Below are 14,602 nucleotides of genomic sequence, written 5' to 3' on the forward strand. Positions count from 1 at the left end.
CATTTTCGAGACAAAAAAAAAATAAGGGAATTTATCTTTCATTTTTATTAAGCTCTTTAAGGAGAAAATGTTTCTGTATTAAAGGCTTATCCAAAACATGTGTATTATTACTCATACCCGCTGTGTGAGGAGTATTTTCATAGCTATAGGAAAGTGTTCTTTTATAGATTCTTTGTTGAGTTTTTTGTACATTTTTCTTATTGTCTCTTGTACGTTCATTGCTATTACCTTCAATGGGTGTCTCTTCTTTATAACATTTTGTTGTTTTTTTGCCTTTAACTGTTTCACAATGGTAACATACTTTATTTTTGATTTTGTTTATAGTACAGGAGGAAGTAATATTGGCTTTGTTGTTATCCGCTTTTGAAACCTTTTCACCAGAATTTTGTTCTATTGTGTCTTTATTTTCACTAGTTTTTGGTGTGGCCCTATATTTGCGAAACTTTTGTTGTTTTTCAAACCCATAACTTTGCGGTTTAGTTTCTCTATTGTACGAACAACTTTCGGTGTTCTCACCATTGCGCAGATTTTTACAAATCAAACAATTTTGTTGGCCACGCAAAACTTTTTTACATTTTTCTGTTTTAGACGATTTTCGGCTGGCTTCAATGACAGGTTCGAGCGTCTCACTAGATTCTAACTCCTCTTCGCCACTATAAGCCTCAGCATCAAGCTGTTCATTATGCGAATTTTCTGAGCTTTCACTAGCTGAGAGGGCATCTGTTACTGAATCATCAAAATATTTTTTTACAAATTCTTCATATGCTTTATCGTAATCATAGGGCGACTTCTCCTCCAAACTTTCTTCCGATCCCTCGCCAATTCTTCTTTGTAATAAAATTTTATCGGAGTTAAGTGTTATGTTTTCTTCGTTATCCTTTAAATTTTCTGCAGTGCCATCATCACTTTTTCTTAACAATTGCACTTTCTGTGGTTCATGTTTATCTGCTAGGTGCTCAACTACTGGTTGTGTAAAATATTGTGTGCTGGAAGTTATAGTATCCAAGGATCTTAAGAGTTCTCCTGGTCTTGCTGTATTCCAAAAACTTTTCAAAGATTCTTGTTGTTGCTGTGGTCTTGTATAAGACAAATTTATATAACAAAGAACTGTTAATAATATTAATCCTTTGGTTGTCATCGTTGTTTCTTAACTACTAACCTCATTCACCGATTCCAATGCATTTATAGCGTTGTCAACTTATTCCACTGTTAAGTGAAGCATTAAAATTTGTCATTGTTATAATTTTGCTTAACCACAGATTTCGTATTTACAGTTATGAATAGATAATAGGTAAATTATAGTGTAAGCGGAAATTTAAGTTAAACAAAATGTTCAGTGAATGATTGATTTGGTCATTAACATTAGTGACCAATATTTTATGTGTACAAATATGTATAGCAGAAAAAGTTATTTCAATATAATCTTATTATTGTCTTACTATTTCCTGGAAACTTTAAATAATACATGATCATTTATTGAAAGTTATAAGCTAATATCTGGAGATTTTCAAACGGAAAACGTTAAAAACCAGAAAAAAGGATTCTGAACTCAGAATTGATCAATCATGTTATATTGTTTTTTAGCCATATATGAGACCTTATGTCAGCGCGATGACACCCATATTTATAAAATCTGTTATATCATCTGAAAGTCCAAGGTCTAGTTGAGTAGTTCACAACATCATTTTTAGAATGTTTAATATTCCCTAATAATCGGTAGATAGTCAAAAATAAAAGTTCCCAAAATGGTAAAAATTGGTTCTTAATAACTCTGATCTAATACTCAAAATAGAAACCACATTTGGTATCATGTAGAGAAATTTAAATTAATAGTTTAAGTAGTGTACAAGTCATAATTGAAACTGCCACGCCCTCCCACTCATATTTCTAGTAAGCCCAAGAAATCAATGAACATTTGCAAACATATAATTGTGTATATTGAAATAAAGTTTTTTTTTCTAATACATAATTTATTTTGGAACTTATATCAAATCCATTTTTGCTACTATTTAAATTAATTAAATTCCTTAATTTTCTGTACATAAAATAACAAAAGTAATAAATTGTATAAAGAAATGAAATCAAAATACATACGTATTTTATAAACTTTAGCACATTGCCGCAAAACAAATATAATATGTAATATTATAATAATTATAATAAAATATGCAAAAAGTATAAAAAAAAAAAACAATAAAACTTAACTAAAAATTATACCAATACTAGGAGGTAACTTCGGTATTATAAAAACCACTGGTCTGTAAATGATTTGTCATTTGAGGTGATTTGTTAGAAGCTTTTTGTCGCATATTACGCATTTCACGACGTTTTTCACGTATCAATTGTTTGGCCTGTTCCGTATCCATTTCCTCCCAATCACCCGAATTTTCATCAACCCAGTCCTCTAATTCAGCCTATAAAGCAAAAAGTTTTTTAAATTATTTAACAAAATATTATATACATTTATATAAATTTATTATTACATTTAGTGTAATGGGCACATCGGTTTTGGCCTCCAGACGTGAGAAATTTGTATTTGTTTGGGTATCATCCCCCAAGTAATACTTTAGTTGAGGTTTTATAACGGGGGTTAATTCCTAGATTTAATATAAAAAAGATTAACATTGTTTTACTTCAATCAAATCAGCCAATAATGTTAATAACATACTTTAAAGAAATCTGGTTCTTTTTCCTCAGTTTGCGGTGTAGGAGGTTTGGCAATTTGTTGACGGTATTGTTCAATATGTTCTTCAACTGTGCGTGGACTATCATCCCAAGAGTTCCAGTCTCTTTCAGTGGCCTAATTATAAATGCACACATAAATATATATCCTCTGTATTCTAAAAAAAACTTACCATTGATTTTGTGATTCTTGGCGACGACGACAAATTTGATTGTACCACAACATTGGTCATGGGTTCCGAATAACTTGGCTTGCGTTTGCGAGAAAAACAACATAATGCTCGACGCAATAAACCCACTATGCTCAATATGAGCACTTTTATTTGTTGAAAAACCATTTAGTTTTTGTAGAATTTATTAAAACAGCCAATATTTTCACTAATTTTCAGTAATAAAAAAAAATTGATTTGTTGACATTTGTATAATTTTTCGTTTAGCTGTCAAAACGTTTTTTTTTTATTTGTGTATAACAGTTGCGGTGTAAAATGAAAACACAGCAGAGTAGTATAAAAAGGTAGTATATAACAGTTACATATTAACTACCATTTCAAATTGAATTTGTTGCATTTAATTTTGAATTGAATTTTACTGAAACCAGCAAGTTTCGTTGAGTTCGACACAGAAACGTATATATTCCTTACGGGCTGATTGTGGAGAGGTTACAATGTTGGTTAAAAGACTGATGCATAGTTAAGTTTATAATCCGGTTAAATTCGGTGCTGTTGCCGAGACAAGATATGTATATATACCCCACAGAGGCATGACTGTGGGACTAAGCGTTGGAAATAAGTTGGTGTTAGAAGTATATGATACGGGTCTTCCTGCGCCCGTATACCTAGAGTGCGTGTGTCATTGGAATAAATGAGAAGTATTTTGGGTTGAATGGTGATGGATGAAATGCATCTTATACAAGTGATATCATTGAATTTTCCTTCCTTGTCCAGGTATTTTCATGTAAAAATCTGTTCATACCAGGTTTACCACGGTGTGTTCTCTGTGAGTAACAAGAAAGTACTTATTTGATGCTTGCCAAAGCTTATTTGATGGATTTGTGTTTCGATCTACCGAATACGCCTCTAGATGCTGTTGACGATTCAACAGAGGGCTTCCAATCTGCGTGGTTGTTAACGGAAGTGCTTGTTATTGCATATCGGAAGTTAAGCAACGGGGTAGCAATGGTCAGTGATTAGATAGCTCAAGCAAAGTGCTTGTACATGGACCGATACGAAAATTGACACCTGCGTCGTCAAAGAAGCTCACGCGGAGGATTAAAATTACCAACGTGAAATGAGGCCGACATGGCAGGACCCAGCAAAAAAAGTGTGGAAAAAGATGTAGAATTTTCATCACAACTAGTAACCCGAAGTGCTTCAAATTCGGGTGTAAAACCTATGAATTTTACATTTGCGTGTCATTGGAGGGATGTTGTTCATTTTTGGCAACTTTGAACTACATCTAATCTTATTTTTAGAAGCAGTAAAAATCCGATATTTGGATGTCAAAAATAAAACACATTCTCTTAATGACACGCTTATGTAAATTTCACTACTCTTTCACCAAATCTTGATGTACTTCAAATATGTTATTTGTAATGACTTTTCCACATATCTTTCCTCACTTTTAACTGGGGTTACATTTGTAAGGAAATATTTGGTTTATAAAAGTGAAAAATATGTAATCGCATTTTAAGATGTGATTAAGATGTAGTTTGTAAAGTATGACATCAATTATTTTTTGCTGGGGAGTTCATGTAAAGAACTGAGATATATTGTGCTGATGTTCATAACAACCAAAAATAGTTGTCCTACACCCATCTTTCTGAATCGATTAAGCTATGTATGTCCGTCCATTTGTGTGTCCATGTAAATCTTGTGCGCACGCAATAGGCTGCAATTTTCAAGGTAAATTGACAGATACTCTTTTTGATACAATAACTATTGAAAACGGTCCATTTTTCAGAAAATGATTTTATTATCAAAAGGCTCAATAACAATTTATTTAAAATGTTATTACAAAAATATGTATTTATCATTATGTTTCTTTCTTAATTTAAATTGCTGATGACTCTACTACAGTGGCATTAATTTTAGTACGTCTGCGAAATTTAACATAAATAATTTCTAAAATCCAGGGAAATGCACACAAGCCCATGAAAAAGTTCAGACAATGAAATGTTAATATATAATCCTGGGTTTTATCACGTAAATACCCTACCACGGGACCAATGGCAAACATAATATTACCCTGTAGAAACATAAAAAGACCATAGCCACTGGCAAATCTAAAATGAAACAAAATATAAATTTATATTAATGTTATATAGTTTTCACAAAATTCTTTAAAAACATTTATTTACCTTTCTTTTGGCAAATATTCAGCAAAAATTAATGGTAACGGTACATGTATCCAAGTACGTAAAAATCCCATTACGGCCGTTATAATTGACATACTTTTGAAATCGAAAGCATTTAGAAAAACTAGAAAAAATTTGCAAAATAATGCATTAAGTCCAAATACAACAAAGAAGTTATGATTAAAAAGATATATTTATTATGATTTATATTTTTTTTTTAACTCAAAGTAACAAACTTACATTTTAATTTTATAGATAATGAGATGGATGACTAAAATGTCTTAGAAACAATGTAGAATTGCTTTTATAGCAGTGATTAGTTTTTATGATTGTTATTTAGATATCAGTATTACAAAAAATTTGAAAATATTTGTACTAGTTTACTTGCAAAATGGTTCAAGGTTTAAAATTTCAGTTTTATAGATTTTCCTTCAAATAGGACGCTTAATTTAATTTTTTGTTCGGAGGTTTCATATTGAAAAAAACAAGTAAGAAAGTATAGTCGGGCGTGGCCGACCATATGATACCCTACACCAGTTATGAATATTAAATGTGATTTATTTTTCATAATATCGCATTTATCTTCAATATTCCCTTGTTCCGATACATTTAAGCAATTTATGGATGAAAAACTAAAGAAAGAGGCGTTATATGGGGGCTAGGGGCAAATATGGACCAAGCCCGATAAAATTTTGTGAATATATTTATATTTACATAATATTTTATTGTGCTGAATTTCATCGCGATATTTGTGTTTATAAGTTAATTTGGGACATTCAAGTAATTTTCTGAAGGGGACTTTGTATGGGAGCTAGGGTCAAATGGGGCCCGATCTTTATGAAATTTGGCAGGGTTATCAAGACTTCTATAAAACTTAGTTATGCCGTATTTTATCGATATATCTGTATATTTAACATAATTATGAGCTCAGAAGCCCTTTTCGGGGGGTTCTGTTCTATGGGGGCTAGGTGAAATAATGGACCGTGCCAAATTTCATCCAATTATCTTGAAAATTGCGACCTGTAGCTTGCGCACAAGGTTTACATGGACAGCCAGCCAGACGGACGGACGGACATAGCTTAATCGACTCAGAAAACGATTCTAAGCCGATTGCCGATTGGTGGGTCTAGGACGAATATTTTTATATGTTACAAACATCAGCACAAATCCAATATACCCTCCCCACTAAAGTGGTGTAGGGTATAATTAAACATATTATCCTAAAAGTTTCACTATCGTACTGTTTCTTTAATAAAAATTTATTAAAAATTACCTTTTTTATTAATGTGTCGATTAACTTTGTCGATTTATTAAAGTGTCGACATAAAAATAATGAAATTGATTTCAGTAATTCATTACAATTTTTAGGTCCGTCAACAACAGCTTTTAACAGTGTAATTAAATTTGATTTTAAGATTATGACGGATGGTCAAACGTAGGTTAAAACTACTCAAAAATAATTCTAATTCAATGAGATTTATAATGTAATTTTTGATAAAATTTATTGTTATTAGTTAATTAGACAAATTAAGATTTCATTAATTTCATAAAAACTTACCAAATCTTGATATAACAGTAAAAAATGAACCAGCTAGATAGATGTATCTGGAAGGCATTTGTACGAAGACCGCTAAAAAGGCTAAAAATATACGAGAACCTAAATCAGCTGCAGCACCAATTGCTATAACACTGGCAGTATCGGGCTAAAAAAAAATAAGCAACCTTTCAGATATCCAAACAATATTATAGGAATTTTTATAAACACCCACCTTATTAAAACCCAATTCGAACATATACAAAGGTTGCAAAGTAAAGAATGCAATATCCGAATATAAAGCAAAAGATATACCTAAAACTATATTAACATAGATGGGTTTCTTTAAAAGTGTCAGATCTAAAAAGTCCACTATAATTTGGCATATTGAGCGTTTCTCTTCTTTATCACATGGCAGAGAATTAACAGCTGAAACTATGGTAGAAGGTCTGCGTGAACCCAAAACATTTGACATTTCCGGTGAAGCGTCCGAAACCACTATGGGACCAGTCCAGTTACCCAAACTTGTTATACTCGAACAACGACTGGAAATTTTCTCCAACATTTCACGTGATAATTTTTGAGAACTTTTACGGTTGTACATGAGAGGTGAAAGATGATTTGAGTCTTCTTCACGGCAGTCATTAGTATTCGATATTTGCTCTACTTGCTCTTTTGGAGTAACTCTTGCCAGCTCTAAAGTATTATCAATTTCCTGAATTTCTTCATCTTCCACCTGTACTTTACGCATATGCCATTCCACTGGTTGCATTAACAACATACCCAAAACAGCATGCGAATTTATGGCAGCCAAAACCATTAGACAACCTCTAAAACCATAGGCTTCTAAAAGTTTTTGCATTAATACCGGATAAAACATGGAACCAACACCAATCAATGATTGAGCAAAACTCATCCACATAATACGTTTTTTAACAAAATAATTATTAAAAGTGGTATAAGAAGTGGGTACCATTAGGCCAAAGCCTGTGCCCTGTATAAGACTAAAAGCCAATAACAGGGTAATAGTAGATGTTACGAATATCTGCAGTAGAGAGCCTACAAAATACAGGGTGCCACCTAATAAACCTACCGTTCGTAAACCAAAACGATTAAATAAAGACCCCGAAAACAGACCGGCAAAACTAAATGCACAGAAGAAAGCACTAGTTATAAAACCAATTGCACTTGTCTCGGCTCCGATACTTTTCAGGAAATCTCCAAAAACCAAACCAAACGAAGGCAAAGCTGCCAAGCCGCTAATCTGTAAGTTTATATTATAGAAATTTCAACTATTTTCGAAATTTATTAAATTTGAATACATACAAATGGCATGGCCATGCCTATGCACACCAAAATACCCCAGCCTCCATCCGGTGGTTCTAAGCGAGTTTTTGTTTTCATTTCTTTTTATTTTAAATGCAACGTTTCTCCAACAACTTTCAAATATCAAATGATTGTGTAGATTTGAAAGTTTTTTAAATTGGACCAATTTTAGTTTTATATAGATAGTGTTAGGTAGCAGCATCTTATTATTTGTTAACTGGGTGCCAAAAGATAACAAAGATAAGGGTTATATTACACCTGATATAGACTGATCTACGTAGACACTTTTATAGTACAACTGATTTGATATCGTCAGTTTAATCAGTCGCAGGAAATTGTAAGTAGTTAGTCAAATTAGTTTTTTATTATCTACTTATTAGGAGTGATTTCATTTCATCATTTAACTTGTTCAAATAAATTTAAGTAAAGGATGTAATTAAAACAATTTCGGGCTTTAGGTGTTTTGAATAACAAGTGTTATTATTTGTGTTAGATAAAAATATTGTATTTGTTTTGCTGTTTGTCTGTGGAGGCTTGTATCTTTGCTATAGGGGGTTTATAATTTTATGACTACAATACTATAACAATTATATACTAGTGCGCAACCTATTAAATTTATTTTATCACAGGACTTTGAGTAAATGGCATATACATAATTTTATTATGAAATAAAAGGAATCCCATACTCATATAAAAACTTACAAAAATTTGTAAAAGTTTTCGAATAGGCCTTATCATATGACATATTGATGTATGACCTGTGATTGGACAATTGTTCCGAGTAAATGTAACGGCATTAATACTAATTTTTGGAGTACTAGAGTGATGTTCGCTATATGTTTCTCTAGAGGAATTCAGATAATTTTTTGACCAAACTCTATAACTACTAACTAACTAACTAACTAACTAACTAACTAACTACTAACTAACTAACTAACTAACTAACTAACTAACTAACTACTAACTAACTAACTAACTAACTAACTAACTAACTAACTAACTAACTAACTAACTAACTAACTACTAACTAACTAACTAACTAACTAACTAACTAACTAACTAACTAACTAACTAACTAACTAACTAACTAACTAACTAACTAACTAACTAACTAACTAACTAACTAACTAACTAACTAACTAACTAACTAACTAACTAACTAACTAACTAACTAACTAACTAACTAACTAACTAACTAACTAACTAACTACTAACTAACTAACTAACTAACTAACTAACTAACTAACTAACTAACTAACTACTAACTAACTAACTAACTAACTAACTAACTAACTAACTAACTAACTAACTAACTACTAACTAACTAACTAACTAACTAACTAACTAACTAACTAACTAACTAACTAACTAACTAACTAACTAACTAACTAACTAACTAACTAACTAACTAACTAACTAACTAACTAACTAACTAACTAACTAACTAACTAACTAACTAACTAACTAACTAACTAACTAACTAACTAACTAACTAACTAACTAACTAACTAACTAACTAACTAACTAACTAACTAACTAACTAACTAACTAACTAACTAACTAACTAACTAACTAACTAACTACTAACTAACTAACTAACTAACTAACTAACTAACTAACTAACTAACTAACTAACTAACTAACTAACTAACTAACTAACTAACTAACTAACTAACTAACTAACTACTAACTAACTAACTAACTAACTAACTAACTAACTAACTAACTAACTAACTAACTAACTAACTACTAACTAACTAACTAACTAACTAACTAACTAACTAACTAACTAACTAACTAACTAACTAACTAACTAACTAACTAACTAACTAACTAACTAACTAACTAACTAACTACTAACTAACTAACTAACTAACTAACTAACTAACTAACTACTAACTAACTAACTAACTAACTAACTACTAACTAACTAACTAACTACTAACTAACTAACTAACTAACTAACTAACTAACTAACTAACTAACTAACTAACTAACTAACTAACTAACTACTAACTAACTAACTAACTAACTAACTAACTAACTAACTAACTAACTAACTAACTAACTAACTAACTAACTAACTAACTAACTAACTAACTAACTAACTAACTAACTAACTAACTAACTAACTAACTACTAACTAACTAACTACTAACTAACTAACTAACTAACTAACTAACTAACTAACTAACTAACTAACTAACTAACTAACTAACTAACTAACTAACTAACTAACTAACTAACTAACTAACTAACTAACTAACTAACTAACTAACTAACTAACTAACTAACTAACTAACTAACTAACTAACTAACTAACTAACTAACTAACTAACTAACTAACTAACTAACTAACTAACTAACTAACTAACTAACTAACTAACTAACTAACTAACTAACTAACTAACTAACTAACTAACTAACTAACTAACTAACTAACTAACTAACTAACTAACTAACTAACTAACTAACTAACTAACTAACTAACTAACTAACTAACTAACTAACTAACTAACTAACTAACTAATTAACTAACTAACTAACAAACTAACTAACTAACTAACTAACTAACTAACTAACTAACTAACTGACTGACTGACTGACTGACTGACTAACTAACTAATTAACTAGTATGTCTTAAAATTTAACTAGTATGTCAATTCAGAATAATAAGCCCTCTGGTAGTTTGTACACTTTCCTATACCTTAAGCATACTAAAACTACCGGGGAAAAATTGTTCAGAATTGGCTTTATTTTAAACCTTTACTTGGTAATTAAAGTTTTTGTTGGGTATTTTTAAACATATTTTCCAATTTTAAATGTAATGCATAAGATTGTTTTTAATTGTTTTTGTATTTATTTTTTTTCAATTTTTAGTTTTGTTAAATATACACTATTTTTTTTTAAACCTAATAGTTGTAGTAACAATTGTACATCGAAATTATGTAAGACACTTTTTATATGTTTAATATGTATATTTGTCGGTTTAAGGCCTTTTTGTAATAACAAATATTGTCGTATAATTTGCCAAATTTCAATAAATGGTATTATTAGTTTTGTATTAAAATAAACCGGCCAAAATTTCATATATTTTTTTACATTTATTAAGTTATAGCCTAGTAAGTCCTTAAAAAAAGTATTAAACTCTAGCTTATATTAAAATTAAATGTTAATTAAACAACTAAATATAAGGATTTATGTCCGAAATACTAAAGTAAGTTTTTTGTTTATATAAGTACAAGTACTGGCAAATGTTTTTTTTTTTAATTAAATAATAATAATTAATATAAAGAAAATAATAAAATATCGAAAAATTTTGTATTTTTATCGTTATTAAATGTGAATGTTAAACAAACATTAACATAAATATTCAGACTGGTCACCGATTTCTAGTGACATTCAGGATAATAATAAGTAAACATTACAATTTTACTTAATATCATAATAAAAACTTGTTACAGTTAGTTTAATATATAATGTTGGGTTTTTGTTGTAAATGTTATATAAATATTCATATTCACTAAACTTAAATTAATTAAAATTTTGAACTATCACATATAAGTTCGTTTTAATTTGTTTTTTTGTAAATTTCTTATGATATTTTCTTATTAAACATAAAAGTACAAAACATAAATACAAATACAAGTGTATACAAAATAATTCAATTTTAAAGATATCGAAAATAAATATATAGATAATTTGCCTTTTCAAAATTTAAGTATATGTCATTTTTTCAATATATTTTTGTTACATATTATAGATACATTAGGTATATATAAATTATATGTATTGTAAATGTATTATTGTATTTGAATGTACATATGTATAGTTATAAATATTTGTATAAAAATTAGAAATTGGTCTAATATACTTTATTATTTATTAAAAAAAAAGTTTTAATTTAATAACGAAAGCTACTATTGTTTGTAACTTATATCGGGAGCATTATTATCTGTTGCAGCTTCAGCTGCTGCTGCTTTTTTCGACTTTCTCAGTTGCATGTATTCAATGAAATATTCGATGGTCCAGGCCACACCACACAAGAGAATACAAACACTTTGAGCATGAATACAAATGGGATAACTATTGGTAAGATCACGTATGAGTCCTAATATATTATAACAGAAAAGAAAAACAAATAAGTTTTTTGCACATTAAATAGAGTTATGAGTTGACTACTTACCGATTAGGGGACCAAAACATATAACGAATACAGCTTTACCTACTAAATGCCAACCGAAGGCTGAAGGTAATTTCTCCAGAGAACAGTACTCAGAAACTGTAAGTGTAAAATTACTGAGTGCTGAACCTCTGAAGAAACCACAGATTGACAGCCAAATCATTAGTTGACTCCATTCTGTTTGTTCGGCCATAACTTGAAAGAATAAAAAATTGATTAAGATAAAGTAAATGCATGCATTTAAAACATAGAGTCCAAAGATCTTAGAGAACAACAAAACTTGCAACATGGAAATTAATTTTTTTTTCTTAAAAATATTTACAACATTAAAAAAATAAAGGGTTTTGAAAACTTTAAGACTTCATGTTTGTTAACATTCCAAAAGTTACTTACTTGATCTGGTTATGGCCACAAATATAATGGATACCAAGAACACGGTACGTTTTTTAATATTCGTACGGTCGAATATGGGCGGCAAAACAATACGAGCAGCAATATCGGTAATAGCGGTAATGGACAAACAATAGGCCACATCGGCTTTATTATAACCCAAATTGGCAAAGAAGAATGGTGTCACCATTTTGAAATTCATTTCGGCCACATAAAATATCGATAAGCCGAAGAGTATATTCAGGAACATTTTGTCTTTTAGCAAGTCCACATCCATAAGATCAGCAAATCTCGTCCAAAAACCAGGTTTCTTTTCAGCTTGTTTTTCAGCAGCTGCAATTTCGGTGGCTTTTTCCAATTCGGTCGGTTTCATTTTAATAAAAGAATCACGGTGGGCATTACCAAAAGCTCCCGTCGCCGTGCTAACTCTCTTCAGCTCACGATCATTTTGTTCGAATTCATCATCACCCACATTCATGTGTACTTGTAAAATGGAACCAGTAAAATCCATATAAGACAAGTTGGAAGTAACCGATTGTTTGCGATTTCTTAAAGTCATATTAACATCACTATTTGAGGCATAACCATTAGCAGCCGATTGTACACCAGCCAAAGACATAATGCGGGGAAATGTTGGTCTCTTGGGCAGGCCCAGTCTGGAGCCCACCATAGTGTTCATATTCATTTCGGAGAAATTCTTTCGCATTTGCTGCTGCTGATGATTGTGTTTGTGGAAGAGCAAAGTATTCATTTCGGGTAGAGCATCTTCTTCGGTGCCGTCCTCTTGGATAACCTTAAATTCTGGTGGGGCTGTAGCTGCGATGACTATCATTTCTTCATCGATTTTTTCATCTTTCATATGCCACTTGGCCGGTTGTAATAACACCGAACCCACGGTGGCATTTAAGGCCACGCCAGCTAATAATAATACAGCTCCACGAAAACCAAAAGCTTCCAATAGAACTCTTACCAGCTGGGGCATAATCAACATACCCAATGCGGTACCGGCCATCGATAATCCCACAGCCTGACCACGTTTATATTTAAAATAATGATTTAATGCCACAAACGCCGCAGAAGTTGCTAAACCCACACCAATGCCATTTAAAACACCATATGTCCCAATTATATGGGCCATACTCGCCGCCGGGCTTGTACACGCCAAACCCAGAGCGCAAAGCAGTGAACCGGCAATGGCTACTTTGCGATAGGAGAACTCCTTTAGTAAGGGCCCCACAAAAAGGCCCGAAAAATTCATACATACATCTAAGGTACTAATAATCACAGCTGCACCAGTGGTACCCACATTGAGATCACGTAATAAATCACCGAACAATAGACCAAACGAGGGTTCTATTGAACGTGTGGCCAACTGAAAGAAAACAATTAAAATATATATTTATTGGTGGATTTGACAAATTGGATAAACTTTAATTAAATTTATGGTCAACATTATAAAGGTTCTCATGTGTTCTCATTGATTTTAATGGTAGTACAATAAAATGGTAAAAATATAGAGACTGATTTGTTATCGATAAATGTATGTATAACCCCCGATTAGAAAATATTATTAAAAATTGGAAAATTATAATAACAATTGGATAAATTTTTATTAAATTTATGATCAACATTATAAAGGGTTTCTTGTGTGAATGATTTTAATGGTGGTACAATAAAATGGTAAATATATAAAGATTGATTTGTTATCGATATGTATATATAACCACCGATTAGAAAATATTATTCAAAATTGTAAAATTTTTATAACTACATATTGATATGGAAAGTACATTTAATAAACCGTGATTGGTAGTGATAAAATGTTAAATATTTTCAGATTATTAGGGGTAAAAATTTAAATACGTATGTACATTAGGATGGACCCATTTTGTATGGGGAACAATAAGGTGCATTCCATTTTATCCTTTGATCCAGTTCACCATATTGATCCCAGGACAAAAATTTTGGGAAAAGGTATTTTAGAATAAGACAAGCTTTCATTTCCGAAGGAACATCAGTACCTTATTTTTCTCCATACAAACGGTCCAACTCTGATGTATAAAAAACTTTAGAATTTGAATTCATTTTCATTAAAGATGTTTGTATAATACCCGTTCGATATCCTACTTAATTA

General features: G+C 30.8%; 4 protein-coding genes across 7 annotated transcripts in view; all 4 read right to left on the bottom strand.

Moving 5' to 3' along the window:
- Window positions 1-31: 31 nt before the first annotated feature.
- Window positions 32-1,138, bottom strand: LOC119604507. Its single transcript, XM_037957187.1, has one exon. The coding sequence runs from the start codon at window positions 1,136-1,138 to the stop codon at window positions 32-34; it is 1,107 nt and encodes a 368-aa protein (XP_037813115.1).
- Window positions 1,139-1,949: 811 nt separating this feature from the next.
- Window positions 1,950-3,129, bottom strand: LOC119604501. Its single transcript, XM_037957155.1, has 4 exons — window positions 2,856-3,129; window positions 2,669-2,800; window positions 2,484-2,597; window positions 1,950-2,414 (listed from the first exon to the last, which is right to left on the bottom strand). The coding sequence occupies exons 1-4, from the start codon at window positions 3,018-3,020 to the stop codon at window positions 2,223-2,225; spliced, it is 603 nt and encodes a 200-aa protein (XP_037813083.1). The 5' UTR covers window positions 3,021-3,129; the 3' UTR covers window positions 1,950-2,222.
- Window positions 3,130-4,675: 1,546 nt separating this feature from the next.
- LOC119604510 (monocarboxylate transporter 7) lies at window positions 4,676-8,825 on the bottom strand. The gene is made up of 5 exons (XM_037957190.1): window positions 7,896-8,825; window positions 6,805-7,833; window positions 6,594-6,738; window positions 5,039-5,159; window positions 4,676-4,963 (listed from the first exon to the last, which is right to left on the bottom strand). Exons 1-5 carry the CDS (start codon window positions 7,971-7,973, stop codon window positions 4,732-4,734), a joined length of 1,605 nt encoding a protein of 534 aa, XP_037813118.1. The 5' UTR covers window positions 7,974-8,825; the 3' UTR covers window positions 4,676-4,731.
- Window positions 8,826-10,732: 1,907 nt separating this feature from the next.
- Window positions 10,733-14,602, bottom strand: part of LOC119604498 — a 36,235-nt gene continuing 32,365 nt past the window's right edge. For 3 of the 4 annotated variants that reach the window (XM_037957152.1, XM_037957151.1, XM_037957153.1), the window contains exons 3-5: window positions 12,472-13,840; window positions 12,082-12,273; window positions 11,394-12,006 (exon numbers count right to left, since the gene is read on the bottom strand). In XM_037957152.1, coding sequence (XP_037813080.1) covers window positions 11,816-12,006; window positions 12,082-12,273; window positions 12,472-13,840 — 1,752 coding nt within the window. In that variant the 3' untranslated portion in view covers window positions 11,394-11,815. Of the gene's footprint in view, window positions 12,007-12,081; window positions 12,274-12,471; window positions 13,841-14,602 lie in introns of all 4 variants that reach the window. The other variant, XM_037957150.1, reaches the window with a different exon arrangement.

This window comes from Lucilia sericata, unplaced genomic scaffold (assembly GCF_015586225.1).
Source record: "Lucilia sericata isolate MDLA Ls3-8-SP2 unplaced genomic scaffold, ASM1558622v1 Contig000399F_arrow, whole genome shotgun sequence".
Lineage (NCBI taxonomy): Eukaryota > Metazoa > Arthropoda > Insecta > Diptera > Calliphoridae > Lucilia > Lucilia sericata.

What these genes read in the sequence shown, in the direction of transcription:
- LOC119604510 (XM_037957190.1), bottom strand. Translation starts at nt 7,973, where the DNA reads ATGAAAACAAAAACTCGCTTAGAACCACCGGATGGAGGCTGGGGTATT. An exon ending in TCGAATTGGGTTTTAATAAG is followed by an intron (nt 6,739 to 6,804) that starts GTGGGTGTTTAT and finishes ATTTTTTTTTAG; the next exon opens with CCCGATACTGCCAGTGTTAT. An exon ending in TACTGTTATATCAAGATTTG is followed by an intron (nt 5,160 to 6,593) that starts GTAAGTTTTTAT and finishes AATTTTTTCTAG; the next exon opens with TTTTTCTAAATGCTTTCGAT.
- LOC119604507 (XM_037957187.1), bottom strand. Translation starts at nt 1,138, where the DNA reads ATGACAACCAAAGGATTAATATTATTAACAGTTCTTTGTTATATAAAT.
- LOC119604501 (XM_037957155.1), bottom strand. Translation starts at nt 3,020, where the DNA reads ATGGTTTTTCAACAAATAAAAGTGCTCATATTGAGCATAGTGGGTTTA. An exon ending in AAGAACCAGATTTCTTTAAA is followed by an intron (nt 2,598 to 2,668) that starts GTATGTTATTAA and finishes TATTAAATCTAG; the next exon opens with GAATTAACCCCCGTTATAAA. An exon ending in ATGTGCCCATTACACTAAAT is followed by an intron (nt 2,415 to 2,483) that starts GTAATAATAAAT and finishes TTTGCTTTATAG; the next exon opens with GCTGAATTAGAGGACTGGGT.